The 27,270-nt window shown below is 42.8% G+C and overlaps 2 protein-coding genes across 11 annotated transcripts in view; both read left to right on the top strand.

Moving 5' to 3' along the window:
- MIB2 (MIB E3 ubiquitin protein ligase 2) overlaps positions 1–2,669 on the top strand; it is a 52,660-nt gene extending 49,991 nt beyond the window's left edge. For all 6 annotated transcript variants that reach the window (XM_030017607.2, XM_030017606.2, XM_030017604.2 and 3 more), the window contains one exon: positions 1,434–2,669. In XM_030017607.2, the coding sequence (XP_029873467.1) occupies positions 1,434–1,675 (242 nt within the window). In that variant the 3' untranslated portion in view covers positions 1,676–2,669. The remainder of the gene's footprint in view (positions 1–1,433) is intronic.
- Positions 2,598–27,250, top strand: MMP23B (matrix metallopeptidase 23B). Of its 5 annotated transcripts, none has more exons than XM_041124166.1 (10): positions 4,206–4,285; positions 9,845–9,899; positions 10,501–10,835; positions 14,713–14,858; positions 17,758–17,897; positions 19,101–19,268; positions 21,218–21,382; positions 22,319–22,429; positions 23,424–23,550; positions 24,243–27,250. In XM_041124166.1, exons 3-10 carry the CDS (start codon positions 10,665–10,667, stop codon positions 24,415–24,417), a joined length of 1,203 nt encoding a protein of 400 aa, XP_040980100.1. In that variant the 5' UTR covers positions 4,206–4,285; positions 9,845–9,899; positions 10,501–10,664; the 3' UTR covers positions 24,418–27,250. The 5 variants fall into 5 exon arrangements, with proteins under 5 accessions (XP_029873492.1, XP_040980099.1, XP_040980100.1 ...); XM_041124164.1 differs by lacking the exon at positions 4,206–4,285 and adding an exon at positions 8,764–8,923; XM_030017632.2 differs by lacking the exons at positions 9,845–9,899; positions 10,501–10,835 and adding an exon at positions 2,598–2,762 and having other exon boundaries at positions 4,180–4,285.
- The last annotated feature ends 20 nt before the right edge of the window (positions 27,251–27,270 follow it).

The raw sequence follows: 27,270 nt of genomic DNA, 5'->3' as shown, positions 1-27,270 counted from the left end.
GAAATTACAGTGCCTATGCAGGGCTGGCATCAGCCAGCTATCCAGGAATCATTGAGCTGGATTGTTTTGATAAAGCTCTTTAGCCCATTTTTAAACAGATTGTCTCCTGTCCACATTACTTAGCGTCCAGAATGAGCGATGTTATGCATGTCAGCAAGCTAGAAGCAGGTTTGCACTTGCCTTCGAATTAATGCAGGCTGCCCGCTGAAGCTTTTTCCATAGCAGTTGTGATAGTTGATGTCTTTCTAGCTGAGATGACTCTTAGGGCAAGTGCACGTGAAAATGAATTGCATGTCCTGCTGCTCATGGCTTAGTATTGTGGGCTCCTGTGTTGGAGTCAGGCTGTAGTCTTGTGACTTGATGCCTGGACAAAAGCGTAGGGGAACCAAGAATCTGTCACATGGCATTGGACGTATGCAGCTGGCAAAGACAGAAATCCACTTTGGAACTCCATAATGCAAAAAATAAGTTTACCTGACAGTAGGCAGGAGTATTTGTCTTTCCTACAGACTGGTGACAAAATAATGATGAGAATTCCGAATGAGACATTTGCATGCAGATTTCTGCTGGAGGAGGAACATCAAGGTCTCTGAAAATATCAGCAGGACTTCCCTATCAGTGATGTCTTCAGTGTTTGCCTTTAGCAAGCTCCCTGTCCCCAAACTTGCTTCACCTTTATGGATTTGAAATCACTTCTTGCACCACTGAAGTGCAACTAATTGCAGAATGTTGGGGAAAGGGTCATCTATATTGAAGCGTAAAGATACCTAATCAGAGATTGAGGAGCAGAAGATGAACAGTGGGCTGTATTAAGCTGAAACCAGGAGGAGTCTATTTATCTAAGCTGGCAGTTGTCCAGGATTTGGGGTTCTTCCATTTCATAGAGTTGACCAAATGACTCTATTTGTGTAGCTTCATGTATGCGAAAGTCAACGTTAAGTGATGTCAGATGGTTTCTTCTTGGTTTACCATGTGTGTCCTGAAAGACTTGACCAGAAATTTGAATCCGAAATGTGAACAGGAGTTTGAGAGAACATGGTACTCATAGCACTGTAAGGATTCCTGGACTAGTATGGCAGAGCATCACAAGCAGCATTGAATGTTTTTACTTGAAGGTAGCAGCAGCACATTACAGAATGCCAAGGCAGGACATTTCAGACGATGTTTTGTTTCCTTTAAAAAAACCCAAATGAACAAACCCAAACAAAAACACGCATGCTCACACGCACGCAAATGAGCTGAGCAGCTAAATGGAGGAAACCACACTGGCCAGTCTGTAAAAGCATCATTATTTGAGGAATCCCTGGATAAGGCTCAGTGAAGAGAGTTTAGTCTGAACTAATTGCTACTCTTGAGGGGCAGAGTCTAAAGAGACCCTGCATGAGGCAGAGCACACTAGTGACTAACTCTCTTCCTGCTCTCCACCCCTGCAGACAGCACCGAGGTGGAGTGCAGCCCAAGCTCTGAATCCACAGATCAGAGGAAGCTCATGGAGGAGCTGCAGAACCGCTACCGGCAGATGGAAGAGCGCATCACCTGCCCTATTTGCATCGATGACCAAATCAAACTGGTCTTCCAGTGTGGACATGGCTCTTGCCCAGACTGCAGCACAGCCCTTACTGTCTGCCCCATCTGCCGACAGGCTATCCGGGAGAGGATTCAGATCTTTGTCTAAGGATATGCTTGCTTCCCGTCCCATTCCCACCTCCCTCCTTTACTTCCTTTTTGTTTGCATTTTAGATGAGAAGCACTAGTCAGGCTGATGTGTTTGGCTACCTGCAAAGCCATCCTGAAGGAGAGGGAAGCAAATAACTAATGTGACTTGGGTGGAGGTGGAGGGAGTCCCCTCTGCTTCTAATGTTGTAAAGCCAAGGAGTGGTGCTTGAGGGCAGGCAGCCCCCTCGCCCTGTGCTGCTGATCCACCAGAAAGACCTGAAGTAAAGAACGCTGACCTGTCTACTGAAGGCATAAGAGACTTTCAGACCAGAGGCGCATAGACTGCCATATGCAGATGTTTTCGACGGCATCCAACTCCGGTGACTGTATCATGTCTCGTGCTCTGCGGCGTCAGATTTGCAGCCTTGCGTTGCTCTGAAAGGAGATGCTGTAGGAGGATATACCTTATACCTTGGCAGGCAATGGCAAAGCATACGCTTGCACTGCACGTGAGGAGATATCGGAGGAGATCAGTCACGGCGTCAGTTCTCCCAGATGCCTGTCAGTGGTAGGGAGGTAATGTCCTAAGACAGCATGCTCTCTGAGCTAGTACTTAGGGGCTCAACAAGAACTTGGACTGACAGAGGTAAATCTGGGTGTAACAAGATCCTAAAGACAGAGTGTGTGCCTTAGAGATGAAGTAGTGAACACTGATTGGAGAAAATATGTTGTTGCAACAAATATTTCTAACCTCTAAGTGACACTCTTCTTCCATTTTTTTTTTTTTTTGGCACAACTGTGTGTTCAGAGACTCTTGAGCTTTCTATCCATAATGCCAAAGGCAGGTGTTAAATACTCCAATCAAAGTGTAAAGAAAATAAATAGTAATAATTAAGACATGAGAAAAAGGGATTTCATTTTTGTTTCTTTGTTTTGCAGCAAAACTTAATAAAATAAAATATATATTTTCCTGAGCATTAAAACGAATGTACAAACAGTAGCTGAAATACGGATCCAGCTGTATTGTGTTTTCCAACTGTCTGACTGAAGAAATATTATCCACTGAGTCCATCCTGTAAAGTAACTGTTGGTGGAAGTGGCAACCTGTAGGGCTAGTGTGCCATGAGTGTGTGTATGTATACGTACATGTTTGCGTGTGTGGTGTATATCTTTAATGACACAATTATACATAAGCATACTGTTTGTTACATATTGCAAGCAATATTTAAAACAACAAAAGTATTGTGTTCCTCTACTATCTTTGTTCATTAGCAAAGAGGTGGCAAATCTTTTAAAGAAATTTTTAACTTTGTGGAATATATATGGTAGTTACAGGAATACTTATTACTTCTTCATAATCCCTTGATGTTGTGAGAAAGTCTTATGTCACAACTTCTGACTCCTATAGATAATCTTTGTCAAAACACTCACTTTGGGGCTGTTACAGTTTCAGTGGATTTTTTTTGAGCTATTGAAAATGAATCAGATTTAACCTGTAAATTATTTGGTTGAGTTAGATTTAACACCCAAATAACTAAAGCTGAATTTCAGAATCAACTTTGGTAAAAATCAGAGGTGCAGATACCCATTTACGTATTTCCTAGAAGTTCATGTTAGTGTAAATTCCTTTGGAATAAACCAGGCATTTCCCCAAAATGTTTGCTATATTGTGGTAGGGCAGCAGTAGAAAAGTACTGTGCAAAGGCTATTTTCAAAAAGTACAAGACTGAGCCGTCTGTATAATGTAAGAGCTGCTTTAACCACTATTTGGTGCAAGTCAATAATTTTCCAGACTATACATTACCACAACCCCATGTTAAGTGTTTTTTTTGAAATGTAGTTCTTTCACAGCCCTCTACATCAAATCCAAAAGCAGTTTACTAAAGGTAAAACTGATCGTTACTTCATCATGTGTGGTAAATGTATATGTGTGCTGCCACTTGGGGAAGAGGGGACAGATGTGGCAAACTGTTCAGTATCTGTTGCGTTGTTCTCATTTCTTACGCCTAAGGTGTCAGTTTATTCAGGGAAAAACAACAGGGAGCATCTGCTTCTTTTTTTTTTATTAATTCCTTTGGATACTAAATGAAGAGAGGCTTCCAAGTGTTTATTCTCCCTAAAGGAAAAAAAATTGTAGGAAGACTGCAGCCTTTGACTTCCAAGCTGTGCAGCTGTTGCAGAAAATGGAGATGACCCACCCCCCCCCCCCCCCCCCCCCCGCTAATGAAAAGACATTTTGTAGGGAAAGAAGAGCTCCCCTTAATTTTATGTTTTAATTTTTTAAAATTCAAGTTCCATTTCAAGATCTGATATTGTTTCCATATCTGAAATTCATTGTATGGCCAAACTAGAGGTGGAATTTTGCACAGCTTAATATACCTGCTTAAGAACTACAGAAATGGTTTGTAAACATAGTGTTCAGGTTGGGAGTAAATTCTTTCACTTCCCTGTTCCTGCTGCGGTTGGTTTTGAGGAGCAAGAGTTGAGCTGTTAAGCACCATTTTGACCCTTTCATTTTCCTAGTAAGAAGAAGGGAATTGCTGCACCACAACAGAGAAGAAACAGGATGGTCAGTGGAGCCACAGGAACAAGAGATAACAGAAGGCAAGCAGATGCCCATATGTGCCAGGTATGTTTTTGGCAAGCTTGCCCCCCATGACAGGCTCAGCTCCGAGGGAGTCTGAGGCTTGGGAGCAGTGAAGAGGGTTCTGCTGTTTTACCTTTCCTGATAAGCCTGCTTACGTGGAGGGCCAGGATCAGAGAGTGACTTGTGGCCAATTGAGTGCCACGCTGGGTGAAACAGTTAGCTTTGGGTACTTGCTAGTTCATCATCTAGTTCATGTGTAATCTGGTCTGTACTCTTAGCCTGCAAGGGAGTTTCTCTGCTCTAATCCAGGCTTGAATCTGAAGTATGAGAAGAAAAAGATACCTGTAGTAAGCGGGAAAAGAGCCAAGAGCCTGGACTGAGATTAGGAGCTGCATTAAATTTAGCTAGAGATTATGAGAGAGGAAAGGAGGGGGCAAGGTGGGGGAAGATGTTCCTCCCCTTTCTCCTTTTGCTACCCATTGGTAATCTTGCTGGATATAGGAACAGCGAGGGCTGAAGAGAGGTAAGGAGGCATCAGAGCAGTAGGCAAATGCTCCTTTAAAGATAAAAGATAAATATTGTTATTAGTTAATCAGCGTGGATAGCGAGTAACTTTCTGCTTGATGCTTATTACCAGTTGGTCTCCCATGAATGAGACTGACAGGTCTTCCACAAATTTGCTGGGGACCTCCTTGTTTTCACTGGGGCTTCTGCCATCTGAAATGCAGCTCTGTACCTTGCAGCAATGTACAGCAATGGTTTTGAAAGGGAAAGATCCTGCTGAGTCTTTCTGGTGTAAAACTTTAAATATAAGACAGCAGCTCATCTCGTACTCAGATCTAGGGTTTCTAAGGCACTTCCTTTCGAAGTGAGGCAAAAAATCCACGTTTTACAGACAGCATGAGACTGAGGGAGTAGAGGGAGGGAGATTGCTTGTCAAAAGGCAGAGTCAGGAAAAGAACCAATCTCTCCTTTGATTATGTTCCCACTAGTCCATTCTGCTCCCAGGATTTCAAGAGGATTGGTCCATCCACAAAGAATTACAGATTATTAATATAGCCCACCAAACAGCAACAGCAAAAATATCCCCGCCCAGGGAAGCATTTCTTACTCTGTTATGGATGCACTTTATTATCTGTGTATTGAGAAAAATCTCTCCCTCACTTCATTCCTGAAATTCTACTCGCTACGTGGCCATGACTGGACTGCTGAGCTTCTGACTAGAGTCAAGACCATGTCTCTTTGGTAACAGAAGGTCAGGCCAGTACAGGCACTTTTGTGAGCTGCAGCTCCAAATTGACAGTTAAGCAAAATATTCCGTTTTCTTTGCCAGCTGGATGAAGCCCTTGTTTTCAGCTCATTTGCTATTCAGCAGACCATGGATTTTTCTAGGAACATCAGCAGATGCTGATCACGAGGGGCTGCATGATAGAAAGTGGGAGAATGCTTGGGGACTAAAGAACATTCTTCTTCTCCCCCTCCCTGGGGAATGTTGCTCCCTGCTACAGCAGATATGCTCCTTTTTAGTCCGTGACCCATGGAAAAAGTACAGTTTTTAACTGCCGTTCCCACAGGAACCATGCAAGAATGTCGGGTTGGTTTTTTCCCCCCAAGTTGTGAGATGAAGGGATAAATATGTAAGTGCTTTTTAAAATAAGAGCTATATGAGGATTTGCTAATTCTTTTCACATGGGCCACCAAGGAGCCAATATGTGGTAAATCACATTCAGCTGTGTGTACTCCCCCTCCCCTGCCTGCGGCGTGGATTTGGACTGGTGCCCTAGGGGTGAAATGCTGATGCTCATGCCTCGAGTCAGATGTTAGGTCCTTCTCCTTTCCCTGTCTTCCCTACCTCCACGTAGAACTCCCAGTTCACAACAGGGGAAGCTCTTCGGAGCAGTTTGTTGCAATGCTGAATAATAGACACTTAGTCTGTGAATAAATAAGAGGTTTCATGAGAGGTGAGATTTCGTTTTGGATAGTCAGACAGCTGCAGTTGTAGCACTGATAGTTGTTCTCTGTGTAGCCCCTCTTAGCGTGAGTATAGGTATGTTGTAATAGATTGTTCTTGCGTCATTTTGGGGACTTCAATGAAGCGGTGCCAGTGTGCTTCCCAGCCTGCTGCACCAGGGCTACCTTTCCTCTTAAATGTGGCAAATGTAGCAGAGAGAACCATTTAGAAATAGTGCTGAAAGTAACATTTAATGTTAACAATAAAGGGGAGGAGAGAAATGCTAAGAATAATCTGTGGAAGAAAAAGAAGTATTTATTGGAAAGTATTTATCTTTGAGCTAAAACTTGCCCTTGGGAATGCAGCCATATGTTGCGTGTTATACAGCAGCGCTGCTTTAAACTAAACATTTCAGCAGTTACGATTGAAAAGAGCACAGCAAGACCGAGGTGATTTAACAAGGAAAGTGTATTGTGTTGTGCAAATGATCCAATCCTTTATGTTCTCTGTAGTCTCTAGTTGACCACTGTAGTTTTTATGCAACATTCATTCCCTTCTGACAGCTGTTTAGAGCCCGCTTTTTCATGTGACATTTATTGCATGCAGACATCTTGGGATATGCATCCCCGACTGTTTGTTTAGAAAATCCCAGCTCCCCATAAATGATATCCAGGTCCTGGTCACTTCTGCTAACAGCATGAAGACAAAGCGAAGTCAGTTCTGTACCCTGCCTTCCTTTTCTATTCCCCATTACACCATGTGGATTCCCTCAAAGTGTAATGTGTTCCATTGCTTTTAGACACTGTGCAGAAACCAAAGCCAGGAATGTTTTTCTGTTCAAATATAGTCAGGATGACAACTCACGCCTGTAGTCCAAACCAAATATCCGCACTTGAGAACCTGAGACCTCTAAAATTCATCAGAACTCCAAAGTCACAGCAGCAGTTCTCTGCACTTGTGTAAAAACAGTCCTTGCAGGGGCTCAGGCTGCCTGATAAAGCACGGAGAGTATTTTCAGCTGTTGGAAAAGACAGAGATAAAACTTAGTCAGAGTTCTGACTAACTTCTTGCCCTTGGCACAGGGCAACACTGGCTCCCAGAATGGAGTCTGGGGAGTTGTCTGAAGCATCTGAAAGAGGCTTAAATTCTGACAAGTGCTGTAGATTTGAGGCCACCGATGGCTGCATCTGAGAGTCCTTTAAGTACAAGTCTCTCTTGGGAAAGCCATGATACTCTTAACCTGGGGCAGAGAACACGGATGAAATGTCAACAGATGTGCACTCTCATCCTGATAATCCTTAAAATATCTACAGAAGAGAGCTGTGCTTGAAATTTAACAATGACAGTATTAATGAACTAAGTATAAACCTGAAATTTCGCTTTTTACCAGCAGCGACACTGAGGATTCTGGCCAGAGCTTGTGCACCAAAGAATCCAGATGCACAGTGACTTTATCAGAAGCATTGTTAGTGTGCACAGCATTAAGTTCATGTGTCTCCCTTAGCTCCGCAAGTTGCATCTGTAAGTTCTGAATACCTCAGCATAACAGCTTTCCTCATCTGACTCTCATTGCTATAATAACTGAGGTTTGTCTTGGCCTTACTGCTGAGCTGGTTTCTGAGCAAATACTTGGCTTAAATTTTAAAAGTTTTGAAAGCATTCTACAGCCAGTGGTTTGGTAAAGTTGGACGCACAGGCACTGAATTTTTATGTGGATGGGCACAGTGCATTCCTACCATATTCTCTCCCTTCTGATCCATCAAGGTATAACCTGCTTGCTACCTTGACAGGGAAGCAGGATCCTAAATGTCTCAGAGGTCACAAATCATCTCTGCAGCTAAAGATTCCCATTCACCCACCACACGTGGCGCAAGAAGATAAATGGCTAATATACAGTACAGTCTCTTTCCCCATTCAGAATACTTCAGTAACTCATGGAAAAAGCCTTGGCTGTGCTAACCTTTAGTAGCTGCGTGAAGAAGTATTTGGAAACAGTGAGGTCCTCAAGAATGCGCTTTCTCTAAAGCTCTAGATACTAACTTTGGGCAAGCGGAGGGGTCTGAGCCAAGATGTATTTTACAAAAACTTTTACTTTCTTTACCTTGGGACGAAGGAAGTTCTTAGTTCCCTCGGGCTATGTGGTTGTGTGGGTTCTCAGTCTATGCTTTAAAACTCAGGTTCATGTAGTCATCTTCAGAAACAGTAAGGCGCTAACTGGGTACTTGGAAGATTTCATGTTCCTGCTCTGCCAGATTCCGTGCTTGACCTCAGGCAAGTCTTTTCTCCTGCACAGTACTATGGGTCTTAAGCTGTAAGGTGCAGATAATAGCACTGCCTTACCTTCAAGACTGATGTGAGATTAAATGCTCTGGGAGACTGTGAGATGCTCAGACACTCTGGCGAGAGGAGAGGGCATATGTAATAGTGCATAATTTAAAATATTTTCAAACGCTGCTGACTTTTACTAGCCGTATGAAAGGTGGATGCACTTAATGCTGGTAGGCAGTTCCATGACTGAAACTCAATGTTCTTCCAGCGCTGTGTTTGCTGGCAGTATTTTTCTTTCAAGCTGGTACTGCTTTACTGGAGAAGAGCTCCTGGCTGAAGTTTCTGAGCCCCATTCCAAGGCAGGTTTTTACTTCAAGACTCCCTTCGCAGTCAGTCTTTCTGCAGATGTGTTCTCGTCTACAGACTCTGACAGAAACTTGTTCAGGGGACTTGAGACACTGGTAAGTTTAGGAGTGTGGTGTTACCAGTTTCCCACTTCATGCTGTGGTCTACAGCTCAGACCACAAACGGAGGTGCATTTGCACCACTCTTCGGAGCTCTGAAAAAAGCTCTTTTTCAGAGTGCTCACGCACAGGCATGTTTCATTCTGCCAGCTGTGCTACTGGGGAAGAGGTGTAACTGTCCCTAGAAAGTTGCAGCTCATAGCTGAGATGAGCCAATATCTCAGACTGCTGCAGTTGACTGCTTTGGTCCACAGGAGTTAGAGCCCAGTACCGTTGCTTTCTGCTCTTTCTCTTCCTCCTAGTTCCAGCTTTCCTTTGTAATTCTATCCATAACTTCCTTCCATGTTACTCCTTATTCTGTCCTTCTCCTGGTATCTGAACAACTGCTGCACTTTGTCCGCTCTCTGCAGAAAATATGTTTTTTTTCTCCGGGGGGGGGAGCTTGGTGAAAATTGAAAAAGAAAATTTTCATGAAATTGTACGCAAACTCATTGGTCATCCTTATTCTGAGTTGTTTAAAAGCTCCAGGCCAGGTTTAGTCTGAAAATACATGAAACTTATAAAATGTTGCAAGCTTGATTATGAACTAGGGAAAAAATTCGAATGAAACCATTTTTCATTATTAAAAGTGCAAGAAGTTTCTGAGACCTTTCAAATGCTTCGGATATCCCCTAGGAATGTTTTATACTAGCTGGCAACAGAACTACCACCTCCCTGCCATTTGCTTGGGAAACTAGGAGATTGCACAGTTCCTTTTCCTCTCTCTGGTCAGAACTGCTTAGCCAAGGACACCCCACCTCAGGAGCACTGAGTGTCTAGCACTTAGTGACCAGGCGGAAAAGTGCAGCTATTTCTGAAAACCTGAGAATTTCTGAGTAAGCTTTTTTAAAAAGTCCTGAATTGACTTCTTGTCTGCAGCCTGGAGATGCCTTAAAGAACCTAACAGCTTCGGACAAACTGACCGCTTCTCCAGGTCAGTCTTTCTGATGTGCTCAAGCTGAGGTACCCCGAATCAGTATGATTCTGAAAATACTTGTCTTTCTCAGCATGATAACCCCTGACTGGGTAGCTCCCAAGTACACAAGAAATTTGCAGGTCAGTTGCCAAGTTTCATGGAAGAGGGAGTTGATGTTTACTTTTCTCTGAGTTTGTAAACTCCCTGACCAGAATTTCCTAAGCAGAGAAACCCTGCCTGGTCTCTCACAGCATCTCATTTTTCATTCTGCTCCTGAAGACAGCCCTTGACAAATGACAGCTCTTCTAGTGTTAAGCATCCCTAATGAAACATTCCAAGGGCATGATGCTGGCTTCTGGATTCCTTTTTCTGCCCCCTCCCCCAATTTTTTCATTACATAAAGCTGACAACTGCAGATTTGTCCTCTGTTGATTATACAGTTAAAAGAGTTCATGTCCATCCCAGCTTGTTTCACTGCTGCTTTTCCTCCGCCAGCCCAACTTTCAGCTGCGGTAATATGATACCACTTGGCAGAGGCTAAGAGAATCTTTGGCACATTGGAAACAGGCTTAATGTAAAGTCTACATTTTTTTTTTTTTTTTTTTTTTTTTTTTTTTAGAGCTTTTTGAAACTCTAGTGGTTCTGCACAACTTTGGCAGTGACTGCAGGGCTGCTCAGAAATACTCCAAATGCAACTGTGAGCAAAAGGATTACCAATGCATTCTGTGAAGAGAATGTCTTAGTATCTGTCGCATCTCCCTCTAAAAAGTATTAAAGAACGACATGGATCAAGTAGAGCAACTTTCTGCAAACAGAAGGAAGAGCTTCCTCTCAGTTGACAAGAAAAAGAGCAATAGCTGTAGAACCATTGTGGGATTTTTATGCATATTCCCTGTGGTGGCTTTGCTGGCTATTGTGGGAGATCCAGCTGGAGCTGCAGTTCAGAAAAGTCAGGTAGGATAAAGGATCTAATTCTCAAATGCTTGAAAGGGGAGTGGGGATATCAAATATATGTGCATGTGTATTCTTTTTAGAAGACGCATACATTCAGGAAGCAATCTAAACTATATATAAATAACTGTTAAAGCAACAAGATCTGTTTATGGCTGTTTGAGTCCCTTTTTGCAAAGGATCCTAAAAGGTAATTATGCACCCAAGTAGAATCAGATTATTAGAGATGTGTACGCAGCTTGCAGACAACTAAACAGTGAATGCACAAAAGATTTGGGTTGTTTTCCCTCGGAGCTTTGGCTATTCTTCTTGAGTACCTCTGCTTTCCCAGCCTGGTATGATGTGGCATGCACATATTCTGACTTCCATAGCAGCTGAGCTTTCCTAGAAACTCCAGAGGCAGGGCTCATGGTGTAGGATCTAAACTGGGAGTTAATGCTGGACCTACAGAAACTATTATCTGGTATTAACTCTCTTTCAAGGTCCATCCGTTAGCAAGATATGCTGGGACAGATCAATATTCAGGGGGAACTCTTGGAAGGCTCTGGGAGTCTCAGAAGCTGATCTCAATTTTTGCTTTTAGATTAATTTTAGCTTTTAATTTTATAAAAAACCAATCTTCTCTAAGTGCTCGCATCCTTTCCTGCTCTTCGTGTTTATGAAGATCCTGGCAATAACACCCCTTGTTTGCATCACATGCTGAGGGCTCTTATTAATTGGTACTAAGTCACAGAGTTCTGTTACTGTTTAGTTTATGAGAGGGGAACTGCATGACTAGGAGAGAGAAGGGAATGAATTACATTCATTACAACTCAATGAAGTCAATTAATGGGGGTCTGACTGCACAGGGCAGATAATGTAAGGCAGGGATGTTGGCCAGTGTCTGCCTTTATATATGTTGGTGTCTGTTGTAGTTGTTGAGAGAGAGAATTGAAACACCTGTCCTTCTAGTACCTCCCAAGCTTTTTGAATGTTTCAGACCTTAACCCACAGTCGAATGGGTTTCCTCCTGGCAGCAGCTGACCTCCTCTCCAGTTCTGAGTATTCCCATAGTCTTGGTTATTTGGCATCCAGACAGGACCTTTGATCCAAATTATACTGTGAAATTTTTAACTAGGTCATTCCATTTCTGTCAGAATCCTACATCTGAGCTACAGCCTATGTGTGGTACCCCACCCTTCCCCGATTCATTTTGCAACACATTCTTAATTAAAAGCATCCTGTTGCAGCAGTGGTAGGTAGAACAAAGACTGGAGTAGAACAAAGACTGAGCAGAATGTTTGAGCAAGAGAACTCAATGCTCTGCACCTTTCTTGATCTAGTGGCTAGGTCAGATACAAGTTTCAGTGATTGCTGTTGGGCCTGAGTCACCCTTACTTTCTTTTGTATTTTGAGGATAAGCTCAGTAGGGACAGATTTTTTTTTTCTTTTTTTCTTTTTTTTTTTTTTTTTTTTTTTTTCCCCCCCCCTTGCTTGTTAAGCACTTGTGGCCTTAGGGTTTTAAGCTCAATGGCTGTAGAGAAGACAAGAATTTTTCTCCCATGGGGCTGCAGGAGTTTTCCTTGTAGAAGGAGAAGCCAGCAGGCTGCTTCTGACTGTCTCATTTTCCTCTGCTGATACCCAGGGGGCTTTAAGAAGAGCCTCAGGATTTCGCCCTGGTGTAATTTAATAGCCCAGTGGCAGAGGATGCAGAATGGGCAGTGTCTGTTACTCAGCCTATGCAGCTTACGGCTCAGCGCGTTCTCATAAACTGGAAATGGCACCAGCTGGGCTGTGAATTATAGATGCTAGAAAGCAAATGCACTGCGTGTTCTGCTGGCTTTGCTAAGGAGCAGGAGCGTCGATCACAAGGATAGACAGCTACTGAAGAGTGTTAATACCTTACCTCATCCCATCACAAGTTATCAGGTCTCCTGAGTCAGAGCCCATAGACTGACTGAGAATTCACAGTACTAGCAATCCTGTGCTATTCCTGACTGATGCCAGAGTGAATGTGTAATCAGCCCCAATACTGGCAAGGGATCGTAGAGAAAACAACAAAGGCAGAAAGGATTTGTCTTAATTCTACCCTACTTGAAAGAACTGCAAAAAAAAAAAAGGGAAGATATCTTATTAACCTGTAATTATGAGCTAATCTTCTCCAGGCTTCTCTTACAGCTCCAACAGATCGTTGACACACAGGTTGGCTGATCCTCCACCTTGTCTGTGCTGCTCAAAAGGATGCAAAATTTTCCTTTCATATCAAGGGAAAATGGCATTCTCAGAGTAGAATCAGAGGTAAAAGCCACTGGAGGTGAAGGGAGAGGGACAACAGCCAGCGTACTCGCATCACGCGTGCCTTAGTGAAGAAGGGGCTAGGCCTGGAGCTGAGCAAGCCACAAAGTATGGGTTCATCAACCAGATCCCTTAATACAGCAAAGTGACAAAGGTTAAAAGGGAAAAGTGATCCCGTCACTTTCATGAGCAAATTGGCATCTGAAGGCTCCCAGAAATGTCATCAAATACCCTGCCAAAAGCTTGCAACTTCGAAGGCAAGGTGTTAGTTAACATCTGTCTCATAGGCGATGTTCTATGGCCCTTGCAATTCCTTACATTCAAAGACTATGCCGATTTCAAATTGTGAGACAGACCCACAGCTGAGCTGGAAGAAAGACTAAAAGGCTGTCCTTGTAGGAAAGAAAAATACTGAGATCAGAACAAGATAGAAGCTAGTATGGTTCACAGACCTGAGCGAAAAGAGACTGGTTTCCTAGGATAGAGTCCCTTAGCCTGTTACCAGTCACGACTAGCTGTAGTCATGGAGAGGTGCTAGTGATTTGGGCAGTATCTGGCAGCTCTTGCTTCGGGCTTCTTGTCTTTTCTTGCTGTTGGCTTGCTGTGAGACCAGGGATATGCTGTTTTGACTCTCAGAGCCTCAGCTCTTCCATGACTGAAATGAAGACAGCTCTTGCTTTCTGTAGAATGTGCTCTGAGGCTGAACAGACTTGTACCGGTGCAGCTTTTATAACGTTGCCACTATACATATCGCTTAGTAAGTGTCTTGGTGCCTCTGGAGCAAAGATGACCCAGAGATATTCAGTGTCTTAATCCTGAAAGGGGGAGGCAGAGCGGGTAGACTTCCAGAGAACCGTGTTGGGTCCCATTCTTTTACCTCTACTACTCAGGACTGAAAGGCTTTTATACTTTGAGTCAGACGTGTCACGAAATATGATGTCTTTTACTGTATGATGGCTTTAAAAGCACTCCAGGGTTTCCAGGGCTCCTATTTACTTTGAAGGCATTTCAGATCCACAATGCAGCTTTATAAAGAGCTCTCTGCACAAAGGGTTGCCTGTTTTACTCATTTGTCCAGTATTTTATTTCTTCTGTGGTGAGGCTGAAGAGCAATAGCAAAGTGAAAAGGAAATGAAAGCTTTCCAGGAAGAGCTGCAGCACTCACTGTGGCCAGAAGCCTACTGAGGCCTCATTTCTGCTCCATCTGTGCCGCATTCCAAGAGGAGAGCGGAGTGGCTGCAGTGCCCTATTCTGGAATCATGCCGCAGCTCAAGGGAGCCTACAGCACTGACCCTCTGTGATCCAGTGTTGAGGAGTGCTGCTCCCTTCCTTTCCTCGTACGTCTGATCTAAGTCATGCCCCAAGAACTCCTGACAGCGTAGCCCCTCTTTTGCTCTGTCTTGATTTTGTTCAGCACGCTCGGAACAGGCATGCTTTGCAAAATGCTGACTAGCTGACGCGCTAGTCTTGTCTCCTTGACACCCATAAGGGAGTACCAGTTGTGCTCCCCAGCCTCCACATGCCCCATACCTTGTAGTTTTTCTTTTACCCTGTTCAATCCTGCAGTCTCTTCCATCTCTTTGAACTTCCTGTTTTATCTTTTAAGGAAGATGCCACATCACCTGGTCTTCATGGAGCGAGTGTCTCTGCTTTGCACAGTCCAGCTTTCCCACCTCGGCCTCCAGCACGGAGAAAACGATACACGATCACACCAGGACACTTGAAATGGGACCACTTCAACTTGACATACAAGTACGGACTTGCATTAGCCCTAAGAGTTAGCCTTTTCTGACACTGGGGTCTGAGTTTTTCCTGCCATGGGTATAGATATTTACCATATGAACGTTGCTAATCTATTTGCTAATGAATGGATAGCTGCTAAAGCCGCTCTAAACTAGGAAGTATTTTTGCAAATGCTACACCTCTCACGTCAGCTATGGATCATGCAAAGCATCGTCGCTGCGTTAGAAGCTAGTAGCACATATGGCTGCGTGCTGAGGCTACTTAAAGTAAAACTAACTGTTCAGGGGCAGATTCAGGCTTCAGATAGATAGGCTTCCCAGAACTAGGGACTTCCTTCAGAAGGTAGTGAATTGAATACTAACTCTGTCATGCTTGGTATTTTTAAAAGAGTTCTGTATGAACCTAAATTATCATTGAGGGAAATAGCTGTTGAAAGGTTCTGTGATTTCAGGAGGACAGAGCTCTGTTAGTGCTGAGTGCTTTTAGGAATCTCTTTCTCCCTGTTGTCTTTGGGAAAGGATGCCAACTCTCAGATTACTAACAAATAAACAATAAAAAGCCCTTGGCAATTCTAGGGTGAGTGAATGTTAACCCTAATATTTTCAGATGTTTCTGCCGAGGAGAAGTGGCTGTCCAGATGACTGATTTCCAGCTGGGTTTACCGCTGCTCAGAACCAGCAGCATTCCAGCAGTACCGTACAGCTATAGAGTGGTCTGGTTTTGATAGGATGGAGCTGTGTAAATGTGCAGTGCTAGTACTACTTTCAACAAGCAGGCTGTTCAGAGCCAAAGTTGATGGAGTCCTATGGATTTTCACACTGAACTGTTTCTCGTTGCTGTCTGTCTGTCTTCACTGCTACTGCTGGTATAAGGCAATGTCGCTCCTGTTTGGTGTTTAGCCTTGGAGCAGCTCTCTTCCTTACTTTAGCAGTGGCTGAACAGCCCCTGAAACCATCCAGAGCGATGGGCTGTGGTGGCAGCATCCTGAAAAGATGCTTTTTCTCTCTGGGAAAATATTAATGGCATTGTTGAATGTTTTTCAGGAGAGCTAAGATGAGCTCAGACAGAACAAGGTTCAGGGAATCCCCTTGGAAACAGTTTCATAAGATGAGCACTGGCAGGTAGAATCAGACTGTCATGGGAAACCTCAGACTAGCAGGAGTCCTGGAGGTTTGACTGAAGAAAGGCCTGTTGTTCACTCCTGGCTGAGAGTCTGCACCTTCCTGGAGACACAGCAGCCAAACCAGGTTTTTTCAATGTCTTATGAGATAACAAAGGTCCTTTTAATGTGGCTGCTCACTCCAGCCACTCCTGACTTTAAAGTACAGAGCAAGCCCCAAACCTGACCTCTCAAGAGCTGCAGTCGCTAACTGTTAAACTGCAGTGGCTTGAATGGCAGGTCACACTGGATTTCTGAAAACACTTGTAAGTGGCCTCCGGCAGCAGCAATACGTGTTGCAGCTTTTTCTTGGCCTTGGGCTGAGGACATCGTTATGGAGCTGTGAGGGTCTCTCTCACACTCTGGCTCTGGAAAACTCGACCAGACTGTGACTGTAAAGGGTGGGAGAGTTTTCTGTCACCAACAAGCAGGAAAGGAAGGCATTTTGAGCTTTGTTTGCAGTGGATTTGCCTGAGGCAGCGGAGGTAAGGAGTGAGGAGGGCGAGTGGGGTGGGCAGGATGGCAGCAGCTGCATCTGTCCGAGAGCTCTGCGCTAACCCCTTTCTTCTCCACAGAAGCAGGAGGGGGGAGTAGCTCAAGGTCCCCAAATGCAGGCCGGGAAGATAATTTGCAAGGTGTGGCTGATGCTGCAGTTACCTCTGTTCTCTAGGTAGCTGTAATGCCATCGGTTACACAGAATTCTCGTCGTTACTGTCGCTGGCCCTATTTGCTCGATGTGCGGTGGTGGTTGTTGCGTTGTTCCGTGGGTGATGCTGCGGTGCTGATCACTACACGTTTACTTCCCGGTGGACAGCAGGGATTCTGCCTGTAAGCCCAGCAAAGAATGAGTGGGTGGCACGAACCTGACTCCTTCACACTGAGCAGAGAACGTATCTCCCTTTACACTTATCCCAAACAGGCTAAGCCTCATGATAGTCTTAACTGTCCAGGTTCACGTTCATTAACAGCCTGGCTTGATACGAAACCTTCTGCTCCCTTTAGGATGTGCTGGGACGAAGGGAGAACATAAACAGCATAGCTAAAAAACAACCAGAGGGGATAGCAGAATATACACAGCTTTTCTCAATTGCTACACTTCAGGCAATTTCCTGAATGCAGATCTTCTTTTGGGACAAGGTAAGTTTCTAGGAGCCATCTATCCATTTCCATGGTTCTGCCATCCTGCACCAGTCGTTTTCTCACCGTTCAGCTGTATCTGTACCTGTGGCCTAAGCAAAAAGCGCTCTCGAGTCTCCCAAGCGATGAGATTTTTTTCAAAGGAAATAACCTGTTTTACTGTCAAACTTTTGATATCCTTTGGAACCCTTTCAAAAGTTCTGCCCGAGTGTTATAATTCAGTGTGTGCACATACATTGTAGCCTAAGTGTTATGAATAGGAGTTACCTAGTCTGCTGCTGAAATGCAGTTGTTTCCTCTTCTAGCAACACTGCACAACAGACTGGGAGATGTTAGGATAAAAACAGTTTTCCAAGAGAACCTTGTCTAAAATGATGTGCTTGAGGAGGGACAAAAGCTGTAGTCCGGAACATGTGATTGTAAATATATTGTAATATATTAGTTCCTGTGGGGGTTTTATTAAATATTTTTAATATCCAGTTCAAGCTACTCCTGTTTTGAACCTATTAGAGTGAATGGAAAGACTTGATTGTCTGATGCAACCTTGAGAGCCTTCAGCTGATGTTTGAGAAGGGAATACTATTCTCCTGAAGTTGTTCTGTGTTCCTACAGAATCCTGTCCTTTCCAAGAAACCTCATAAACGCCAGGGACACACGCAAGGGACTAGCGGCTGCGTTCCGAATGTGGAGTGAAGTTTCACCGTTCAGCTTCAGAGAAGTGCCACGCCACGTAGCGAGTGACTTGAAAATAGGTAAGCCTGCACAGGCTCCTGGACTGACGGAACAGTCTCGTGCACGTTAACTCCACAAGGGACTTGTGGAGTTTGGAGGCAGGAGATAGTCCTCCTCTGCTGTATGGACATAGCAGGGCCTCTTGGACGAGGAACTGGGGCATCGTTTGCCTTTAGTCAGGTACAGAAACTACTTTTAGTTGCTCTAAAGAGATCTTCATATCATAATTAACACTTTCTGTGAATCTTGCAGTCGGGAAGCTTTAGGTATTTGACAAGAATTAACCCTCAAAATCTGCCACTGGGACAGGATTAGCTCTATTCCACAGATGGGGAAACTGAATATTGAAATGACATATCCAAGGTCACACAGAGCAGGTGACGGATTCCAGCGTGTTTATGGTTTTAGTCTCCCTTTTGCTGATCCTGTTGAAGCACCATCTTTTCTCTGTCCTCCCTCCCCTCCCCTTCCTTCTGCCCCTGTACCGCTATACTTCCCAAGTTTCTCAGGCCTAGAAAAATGTTAGTTCTGAGGCATTATCTGCTCAACCCCAGATGTAAATTCTTCCTGGGATTTATGGTCTGTGTGAAAGAATTATTTCCTGCGCAGATGGCAGCAATATTGAGATAACCAGCGGATTTACCATTGTTTCGCAACGTGCTCTTCACTCTCGTGTTGCATGACGCTACTTACAGGCACACCATATGCCTTCCCAGGGGTCTGTCCTGCTACCATGTGTGAGCTCCAAGTGGCCCAGTTCCATTGGACGCAGGCTACGCTGCGATGCTGTCATGGTGCTAGCAAAAAGACAGCAAGCAGCTATGACTCTAAGGCTATCTGCTTATTTACATTTAAAATGGAACAATTACATCCTGGGGTTATCATCTCACTGTCCAACTTCTCTCCAAAATAAAGAAAAATTTCCATGTGATGTTGCAAAAAGAGCTCAGCATTCCTTTCTGAAAAGTAGACTCATTTGTGTCTGTTGGAAACAGCTCTAAATCCAGGGTCATCACAGGGCTGAGTATAGTTTGCACCACAGCCATCATTCCTGACAATTGCTTTGCATTTATTTTTCTTTCTGTGGCTCTGTAGGTTGGAAAATATGTGGGATACCATAAGAGATTTTTTTTTTTTTTTTTGTAAACCACAAGTTTACAGCTGTCTGTGTCCTGGATGGCCTTACCCTGCTAGATACACTAAATCTGCTTCTTTTTTCACAGGCTTCTACTCTATCAATCACACAGACTGCCTGGAGTCTCTTATTCACCACTGCTTTGATGGAACAACAGGGGAACTTGCCCATGCCTTCTTCCCACCCAACGGGGAAATCCATTTTGATGACCATGAATATTGGATATTGGGGAATACCCGGTTCAGCTGGAAAAAAGGTAACATGTGTCTCCGGGAGTGCATGATTAATGCCTGTAGGACTTGTATTTTAGTCCTTGTTCTGGGGTTTACCTAGTATGGGGAAGAGACAACAGAAATGGTTGTGATTTTCTGTAGTTTTGGAAGCTGTTGGTCTTGCTGTCATGTGACTGAACTGCTGTAAGGGACCGTGTTTGGTGGCAGTGCCGTTTCTTTCTGAATATTTCAGTGAACTTACTCACTAGTTCGGCCACATACTCAGTTACTACATCTGGTTTCTGCCCAGGCAGGTGCATCTCTGAGAAGGGCCATGTTATATTACTTCAGCTTGTTGGCATGGCTCTTTACATTTTAGGTTTTTTGGGTTTGTGGGCACCTAAAAATGTCTGTGTTGCTTGCAGCTTGGTGGTTTTTTTTCCTTGGTTTTTTTTTTTTTTTTTAAGTGATATCAAAACCAACTTTTAATTAAAAGCAGATGGTCCCTGACTAGCAAATTCGGTTCATATTGTATGACCAACTCAGTACTTTTTTTGTAAGTAAGATATTCTGCTTTTCACCAAATAGAGAGGAGAGGAGATTTTAGGTGACGTAGAAGGACTTTTCCTATCCTTGTTTTCCAAAGCACAGCAACAGATAACATCTAGGGACAAAGACCAGAGGGAGATGATTTTTAAAGCAAGAATGTCAGTGTGTATTAAGGAAAAACTGGTCAGATTAAATTTTGTGAAATACTCAGCTTTGAAAAGATGCCCTTCTCCATCAAACTTCTGAAGTCTGCTAACTATATCAAATGGCAATGTTTGTCAGGTAGAATAAAAATCAGTTTGGTAACAAGCCTATGCCTCGAAGTTACAGAGTTATCAGGGAACAATGTGTTTTTCTAACCTGCGTTTTTCTGCAAGCAGCTGTTGAAACAAGTATAGACACTTGTAAAACTTGATTCTTAGTGAAATTTTACTAAGATTATGGAATAAATCAGTGTCCTGAGTGCCAGTTCTGCCACTGACTCTCCATCATGGCAGTGTAACTCCAGTCTTTTCTATGGAGACAGTCATGCAGTTGATTTGCATGCAATTCAGTCACCTTTGTGAAACAGTTAATAACACTTCTGACTTCAGAAGGCCAGTGTAAGGCTGAGCCATTTAATACTTGTTCACAATGATTGCTTCTCTTTCCAAAGCTAAATTAGCCTTCTTTATTGGCATAAAGAAGAATGGGAACAAAGTAGAACGAAATCATTGTTCTTCCAAGTCACGTCAGAGAGATTTAGCAGAATTCTTTAAGATCATCCAAAAAAAATCCACCCACTAGGCATTCCTAGTTAATGTACTGATGAATTAAGCACACGTACAAGCTACCCCTTTCAGATCCTTTCTTTCCATAAGCAGTTGGGTTTAACACAGGAATTGTGTGAGATTCTTGTGGCCTGTAATTGTGCAAGGTATCAAGATAGGTGTCGGTAATAACACCTCTTGTGAGTCATCTTTCAGTTAAAATCCATCTCTGCTGGAAGCAGGCTTCAAGATGCTACCCAGAAACTACAGGCTAGGGGGGATGCAGAGGTCCATCGGAGGCTCTTTCAGACTGGAATATTCCAGCTAGCGATCTCATTCCCAAACAGCCATTTCCAGTTACAGCTCAGGGCTGTGGGAACAAAGTTAGCAGAAAGCTGTCGAGAGTAAGTAAGTATTACGCAGGGCACTTGCCTTCATTTCAAACATTGCGCTCTCAGAGCAGTTTTCCTGTAGTCTGGCAGTGCTGCTCTGTGTCCTGCTGTTTCAAATTAGAAGCATGTGGAAATAATTGGCTCATCTATTTGCACCCAAGCAGCTACAGAGAAGATGAAACTGGGGCAACCTTTGATAAGACCATACTGTCCTAGTGCTAAAATATTTCCTCTGGTTTTATACCAGGATTAGCAAATGTACTTCACCACACAGTGCCAGCTGTTTTTCTGTTTCTCTTCCAGGTGTTTGGCTGACAGATCTGGTACATGTAGCAGCTCACGAAATAGGACACGCCTTAGGACTCATGCACTCCCTGAATCCCAACGCCCTCATGCACATCAATGCCACTTTGACTGGGAAAAAGACCATCTCTCAAGATGAAGTCTGGGGAATTCACAGACTTTACGGTAAGGAAAGCAAGGTTGTGCTCTGGGCTCCTCTGTGTAAAGAAGGTTTGCCTGAAGTGCCAGTTGGATCCTGTGGAGCTCTTACGGTGTTAGACCCTCATCCTTTGGCAGGACTAGGCTGTAAGGCAGTGAGCAGGAGGGATCTGACTCCTTTTTATGCAAAGCAGAGCTAAAAGGAGGTGTAGCATTTCTGTTTCCAGCACTGCTAGCTTCAAACGTGATGGACGGGAGGCTGGAGGTCCGTGTTCCCACCTTCCCAGATGGCAGTTCTGAGAAAAGGTTTCAGAGGGGTCAGTCCGCCCTGTCCTCAGGCTGCTCTGAGCAGCTCCAGCAGAGGCACAGGCACTGTCTGTGTTCTCACGTGCCTGGCTCATTATGTCCCAGCCCAGCAACCAGCTCTGGGCAGTGACTCTTTGGGCCTTTGGGACTGTGGCTTATACAAGAATAAAAGGTCAATTTTAGCCGTGGAGAGCCCTGACTTGCATTTATACATCCGCAAGCATCAGGTGCCCAAAGGAGAAGCTCACATGCAAAGGAGGGGGGAAGGCAAACAGCTGTTAATTACTCTTTTGGCTGGATTCAGATGTATTAATACATGACAAAGCTCTCTGCAAACCAAACAGGCTGTGGCAAGATTCTCTCCAGCTCCAATACGTTTGCCTGCTACTCTTCAAACGTGAGCTAGTGGAGGACTTACAAATAGCAACTCGCTTGAATCACTGACGCTCCTGCATGAAAGTAGCTCGGTATCCAGTCCACTGCTCACATAATAATGGTACCCTGCTCTAGTTAGTTATTTGCTCCTGTTTTAGATTCTTTCCTATCCCAGCTCTATCATTTACATTGAACAATCTGATTTAGGTGAAATGTCAATTTGATTTCCAGAAAGAACGGTCTACCCCAATTCCTCTAATGTCTTGTCGTCTCCTGTTTCAGGATGTAAAGACAGATTATTTATGTGCCCATCATGGGCACAAAAAGGTTTCTGTGAGAAACGTAGGAAGTTGATGAAAAAGCACTGTCCATCCACCTGTGACTTCTGCTACGGTATCTAACTTTTCTTCTGGGATTCTTTGTGGGGTTTGCACAGAGGGAGGAAGTTAAGCAGAGTTTGCTGCAGGGATAGGCAGGATCTTAATTCCACACTAGAGATCGGTGGATGCAAATGACTAGCCCCATCCAGCTCCAATGAGAAGCACAGCAGAGATGGCCTCTTACGTATCTGAGCCAAGATCAAGGCTTGGAAACAGGAAGCAGCTTTGATGTGTAAACATTTGTGGACTAGAACCTTAAACTGTCCCGTTCTTCTCTAGTTAACTGAACCAATGATCGGGAGTCTCTGAAAACACAACTACTCTGTGTGCCTCAGTCTGCTTCCCTTTTGGACCCAACTGAGGAAGTGAGATGCTGATGTGTTAAATTCAGAGATAAGAGATGCAGTACACTTCCTGATGCAGTGATGGGACATAAGACAAATGACATCTCAAGCACAACTAGACTTGAGCTGCTCTGAAGAAAAGGAGATAAAGTATGTTAATCACCTTATCTAGTCTCTCAGTTTTATGAATCCAGATAAGGGACTAGTGCAGGATCAGGTCAAGATACTGCAGCTGTGGAATTAAGCTTCAGATATATACTTACTGACTTTAAGATGATGTACGGTATAACTAGTACCTCCTTCTCCAGTACAGAGGTCTTTTTGTAGATCACAGTAATGCAAAGATGCAGTCAGATAATTACAAATCTGTATATTCTAGGGGACTGTTCATATACAGAATGTATACTCTTCCATATATATGAAACAGGCAAGGTGATTTTTTTATCCTTCTCTGTCAGTCTACAAGCCACAAAATTGTTACCTTTGCATATGTATAAAGTTACATGTCTATCTAAGAATTGCTCAGTAGGAGGCATTTTTAAATTAATACTTTTAAGGTTCCTTAGGTGGTAACATAATTCTGTGAAAGTTTTAGAATGACTAAAGCTTGATAATGAGATATGCTAACTTTTGCCATTTCTTTCTCTCACCTCTGGTGGACAGAATTTCCATTTCCAACAGTCCCCCCTACTCTGCCCCCACCAAGGACAAAAACCAAGACTGTTTCTGAAGGCAGGAACGTCACCTTCCGCTGTGGACAGAAGATAATTCATAAAAAAGGCAAAGTTTAGTAAGTGCTCTATCTTTTATTCCAGTCCTTTAGGAGACTGCAGCTTACATACCAAAAAGGATGAGGAAGGATGTCAAAACAGCATAAATAAGAATGCAGTTTATCTTCTGGAGCGTGTCACTGTCTTATTTGGCACTCAGAGTAGAAAGAGGGGGGCTGGCTAACTGTGAAAAGGGAGTGTGCAAATATTGTTTATAACATTGCAAAGCAGTTAGGCTGAAAGCAGAGCTATCGGAAACAAGCAAGCTGAGTTGAAAAAGGATAAAATCCAATTCATATATATAGCACAAAGATAATTCTTACCATCAAGTCGAATTCCCTGGCCCAGATGCTGCAAAAACCTAGTCTTCAATTTACCCTTTTCAATTAATAGTTTGTTAGCTCTTACTAACGTACAAATACATTATTTCTGGATGTATCTAAAACAGATATCTAAAACAGATATGCTGAAGTCCATGAGTTAGTTTAGACTGAGGATCCAAATTCCCGTCAACTTTCATTAAGATTCAAGCTCTGAAATTACTCAGGATAGTGCCCTGTTATAGCTGCCATTGTCTACCTGAAATATATAGTAAAACTTAACCTTGTTTTGTTGAAGTCCCATCTGTGCTGTACACTTATTCAGCAAAAGTTATATATTGCATTGTACTAGACACTTTGTAGTTTAATTTCTATTATTTTTCTTATGACAGCTGGTATAAAGATAAGGAGCTTCTGGAATACTCATATCCAGGTTACTTATCCTTAAATGAAGATCACATGAGCATCATTGCAAATGCAATTAATGAAGGAACTTACACTTGTATAGTAAAGAAAAAAGAAAGAATCTTGACTACTTATTCCTGGAGAATCAGACTGAAGCACTAACAAGGGCCCTGGACTGAGCACTTCAATTACTGCTAGTTCTGTTTCAAATTCAAAACATTTCTTTGGCATTTTATATTTAATCTCCAGTAGTGCAACTGAACTTCTAAAATCAACTGCTTCCATACCTTGGGCAAAAAAGACTCTGAGACTTGATTACTGGAATGCAAAACTTTTCCACATTAGTTTTAATGATAAAGAATTTATCAAGTATGCTGTACAGAGAATTAAATTTTTTTTTTTAAAAAAAAGTGTCAGATTTTGCATTTAAACTATGTGGATCACTGTGGACTGCTGAAAAACAAGAACATAACTCTTCATCAAACAAATGAACGAACGGAGTGATGGCTCAGGTATGTTGCAGTGGAGGCAAAGGTATTGTGGAAGGAAAATGACCAGTTATACTCTGTAAGTGTTTTGCTGTCATTTTTTTAGATCCTGGTGCATAGCAATAGAAGCATGTATAAAAAAAGTATAAGACCTAATATTACTTTTACTTGCCAGGAGGATGTAGGGTCACAACAAACCCTTACTCCATTCCACATTTTGATGTGTTCAGGTCAAGTATCCACAGAATGTCTTCTCCCCCCGCAACCGTTTTTCTGTGGTTTGTATTTATTACTTGTGTAATCTTATCCCAATAGACTATTTACCTCCATCAGCAGCTCCTCATAACTTGTCCTTCAGGTGTCTGATCAAGAAGCCTCTCAACTCCTTCAAGAGAGATGAGGTAATTTCCATCACTATCCTCCCCCCGTCACCCAAATGATGAGGTAAATGTGCCGCATCCAACAGGAAAATAGCATTAGTAGTGGTAGGCAAAGCCTATTACACTCAAACATCTACAGTGGTGGAGCATTCATTTGCACAGTTAGGAATCCCTGACATTCATTACATTTAGCAAGACCCTTACTTGTATTAAAGCAGCCTACATTGCTCTTTGTCTTAGGTTCATCCTTTTTTAGTTGTCCTCTTAACCTCTTGAAACAAGTTTCTTCCTACTTAAAAGTACCAACAAAACTGCAAAGCATCTCACACACTGCAGTATATGTCAGCAGCCTAGGAAGACCTCTGTATTAGAGCAGAAAGGCTCTATCAGTAAAATTCTCCTCTTGTTCTAGGACAGTTTTACCATCACAGTTAGCTAAGAGCACAGCATAGTATAAAACTTAAAAATGTGTCTTTGCATGGACAATTAAGCTCAGGATCATAAAAGGCAAGCACTCTATGCAAACATAGACAATTGAGACAAAATAAAAGCTGAGATGCAGTAACCAAACAATGTTGCACTACTCAGGGAGAGCCCTTTTACAAAAAAGAAATGGAGGTTACACATATCTCTCATAACCATATTAAATTTCCATTGCAATCCAGCTTTAGGTTTTCTTTGTTTTACTATAACTTTCCCAACTTAGATGAATAATCCTTTTTGTCAGGAACATACATCTTGCAGCAACGTCCACGCTGGCTGCAACAATGCCAAGGAAGCTAGGAAGGAAATAATTTCACAGAGTGCAAGATGCATAGCACAGCTTGAAATACAAAATATGCAGTCATATTCTAATCCTTTAGAGCTTAGCACAGGCCATGGCAAAATAGCTCTCCTTTGCTGTACTCACTGGGATGTTGCAAAAACCCCTGCTTTTCGATGGGTTATTGATCTCCACCTGTGAGGAATCTTGCTAAAATCAGGCATATTTCAGTTAACAGACTAGTAATAGAACTGTTTCTCCTTCAGTACTAGGCAATCAATCAGGCCTGAAGAGAAAACAGTTCTGTACTCCTCCACAGGAAAAACAACAACAACAAACCCTACTGGTTTCAAAATTTAACACAGATTTTAGTACATCCAAATTCCAGAAAAACTCTTAAAATGTACTGAAATTGATAAATTATAAACATTCTAAGTTAATCCTTTTACTGGACTGGTGCTGAGTTCTGATTGCCTCAATACTCCTGTTCCCAGAAAAGAATGATAGCATTATAAATCAGAGACTCAAAAGGATGCGATTCCTCCGGTCTTTCATCTTACAAGCAAGGACTGGAATATGGCATTATAGAATCAGTAAAGCTAAGCTCTTCTTTTTATGGAAAAAGGGCATATTTAAAAGAACTTTCTAGAAAATAAAGTTTCAAGCCTCCATATTAAATCTTTTTAGTTTTAAAAAACAATTAAACTATTTTTAGTACTACTTTTGCACCAGTACCATTATAAATACACATATACAACGCATCAAACAGTATTCAGCTCAGCAGTGCACCCAAAAATAGTGTCAGTGAGTATCGAGCCCAACCCAGCCTAGCTCTCTCCAAGGCACACAACAGGAAAGAAACCTCAGAACTGTTATGGTTTTTTGCACCAACTATATTCAGACACATACAATTTACTTAAATTAAAAAAAGTTGTTTGCCCAGGCTGACAATATGCTGTAATAGTGTCAGCACAGATCTGGGGAGCAGCAGGGGGGGAATAAGTTTCCACTCTAGAAGACTTAATGCCACCAACATCCAAGTTTGCTGCATGTGAAGAAATGAAATCCTTCACACTATTAAACAATTAGAAATGTATTTTAATTCTACAAATTTACAAGGAAAAACAACAAAACAAAACAAACCCAACAAAAAAAACTAAAAATAAAACAGAAACTGTTCAAGGATTGTACTTCAAGTTTTCCTTTGTTAAATTTTGTAATGATCCTTGGCTTTTCAGGTTAATTCCAGTCCTCTAATGGAATGCAGCAGTTATACTCCACACCCAGCAAGAGCCTTTGAATCTGTGATGACATTTGACTTTTTTTTTTTTCCTGTGAAAAACATCGAGTTTCCCTGACGTGAAGAACAGAACTGGGGCACTCA

The sequence above is a fragment of the Aquila chrysaetos genome, chromosome 6 (genome assembly GCF_900496995.4).
Source record: "Aquila chrysaetos chrysaetos chromosome 6, bAquChr1.4, whole genome shotgun sequence".
NCBI classification, from domain to species: Eukaryota; Metazoa; Chordata; class Aves; order Accipitriformes; family Accipitridae; genus Aquila; species Aquila chrysaetos.
The sequence above is the reverse complement of the archived record's forward strand: the minus strand, read 5'-3'. Positions and strand labels throughout refer to the sequence as shown.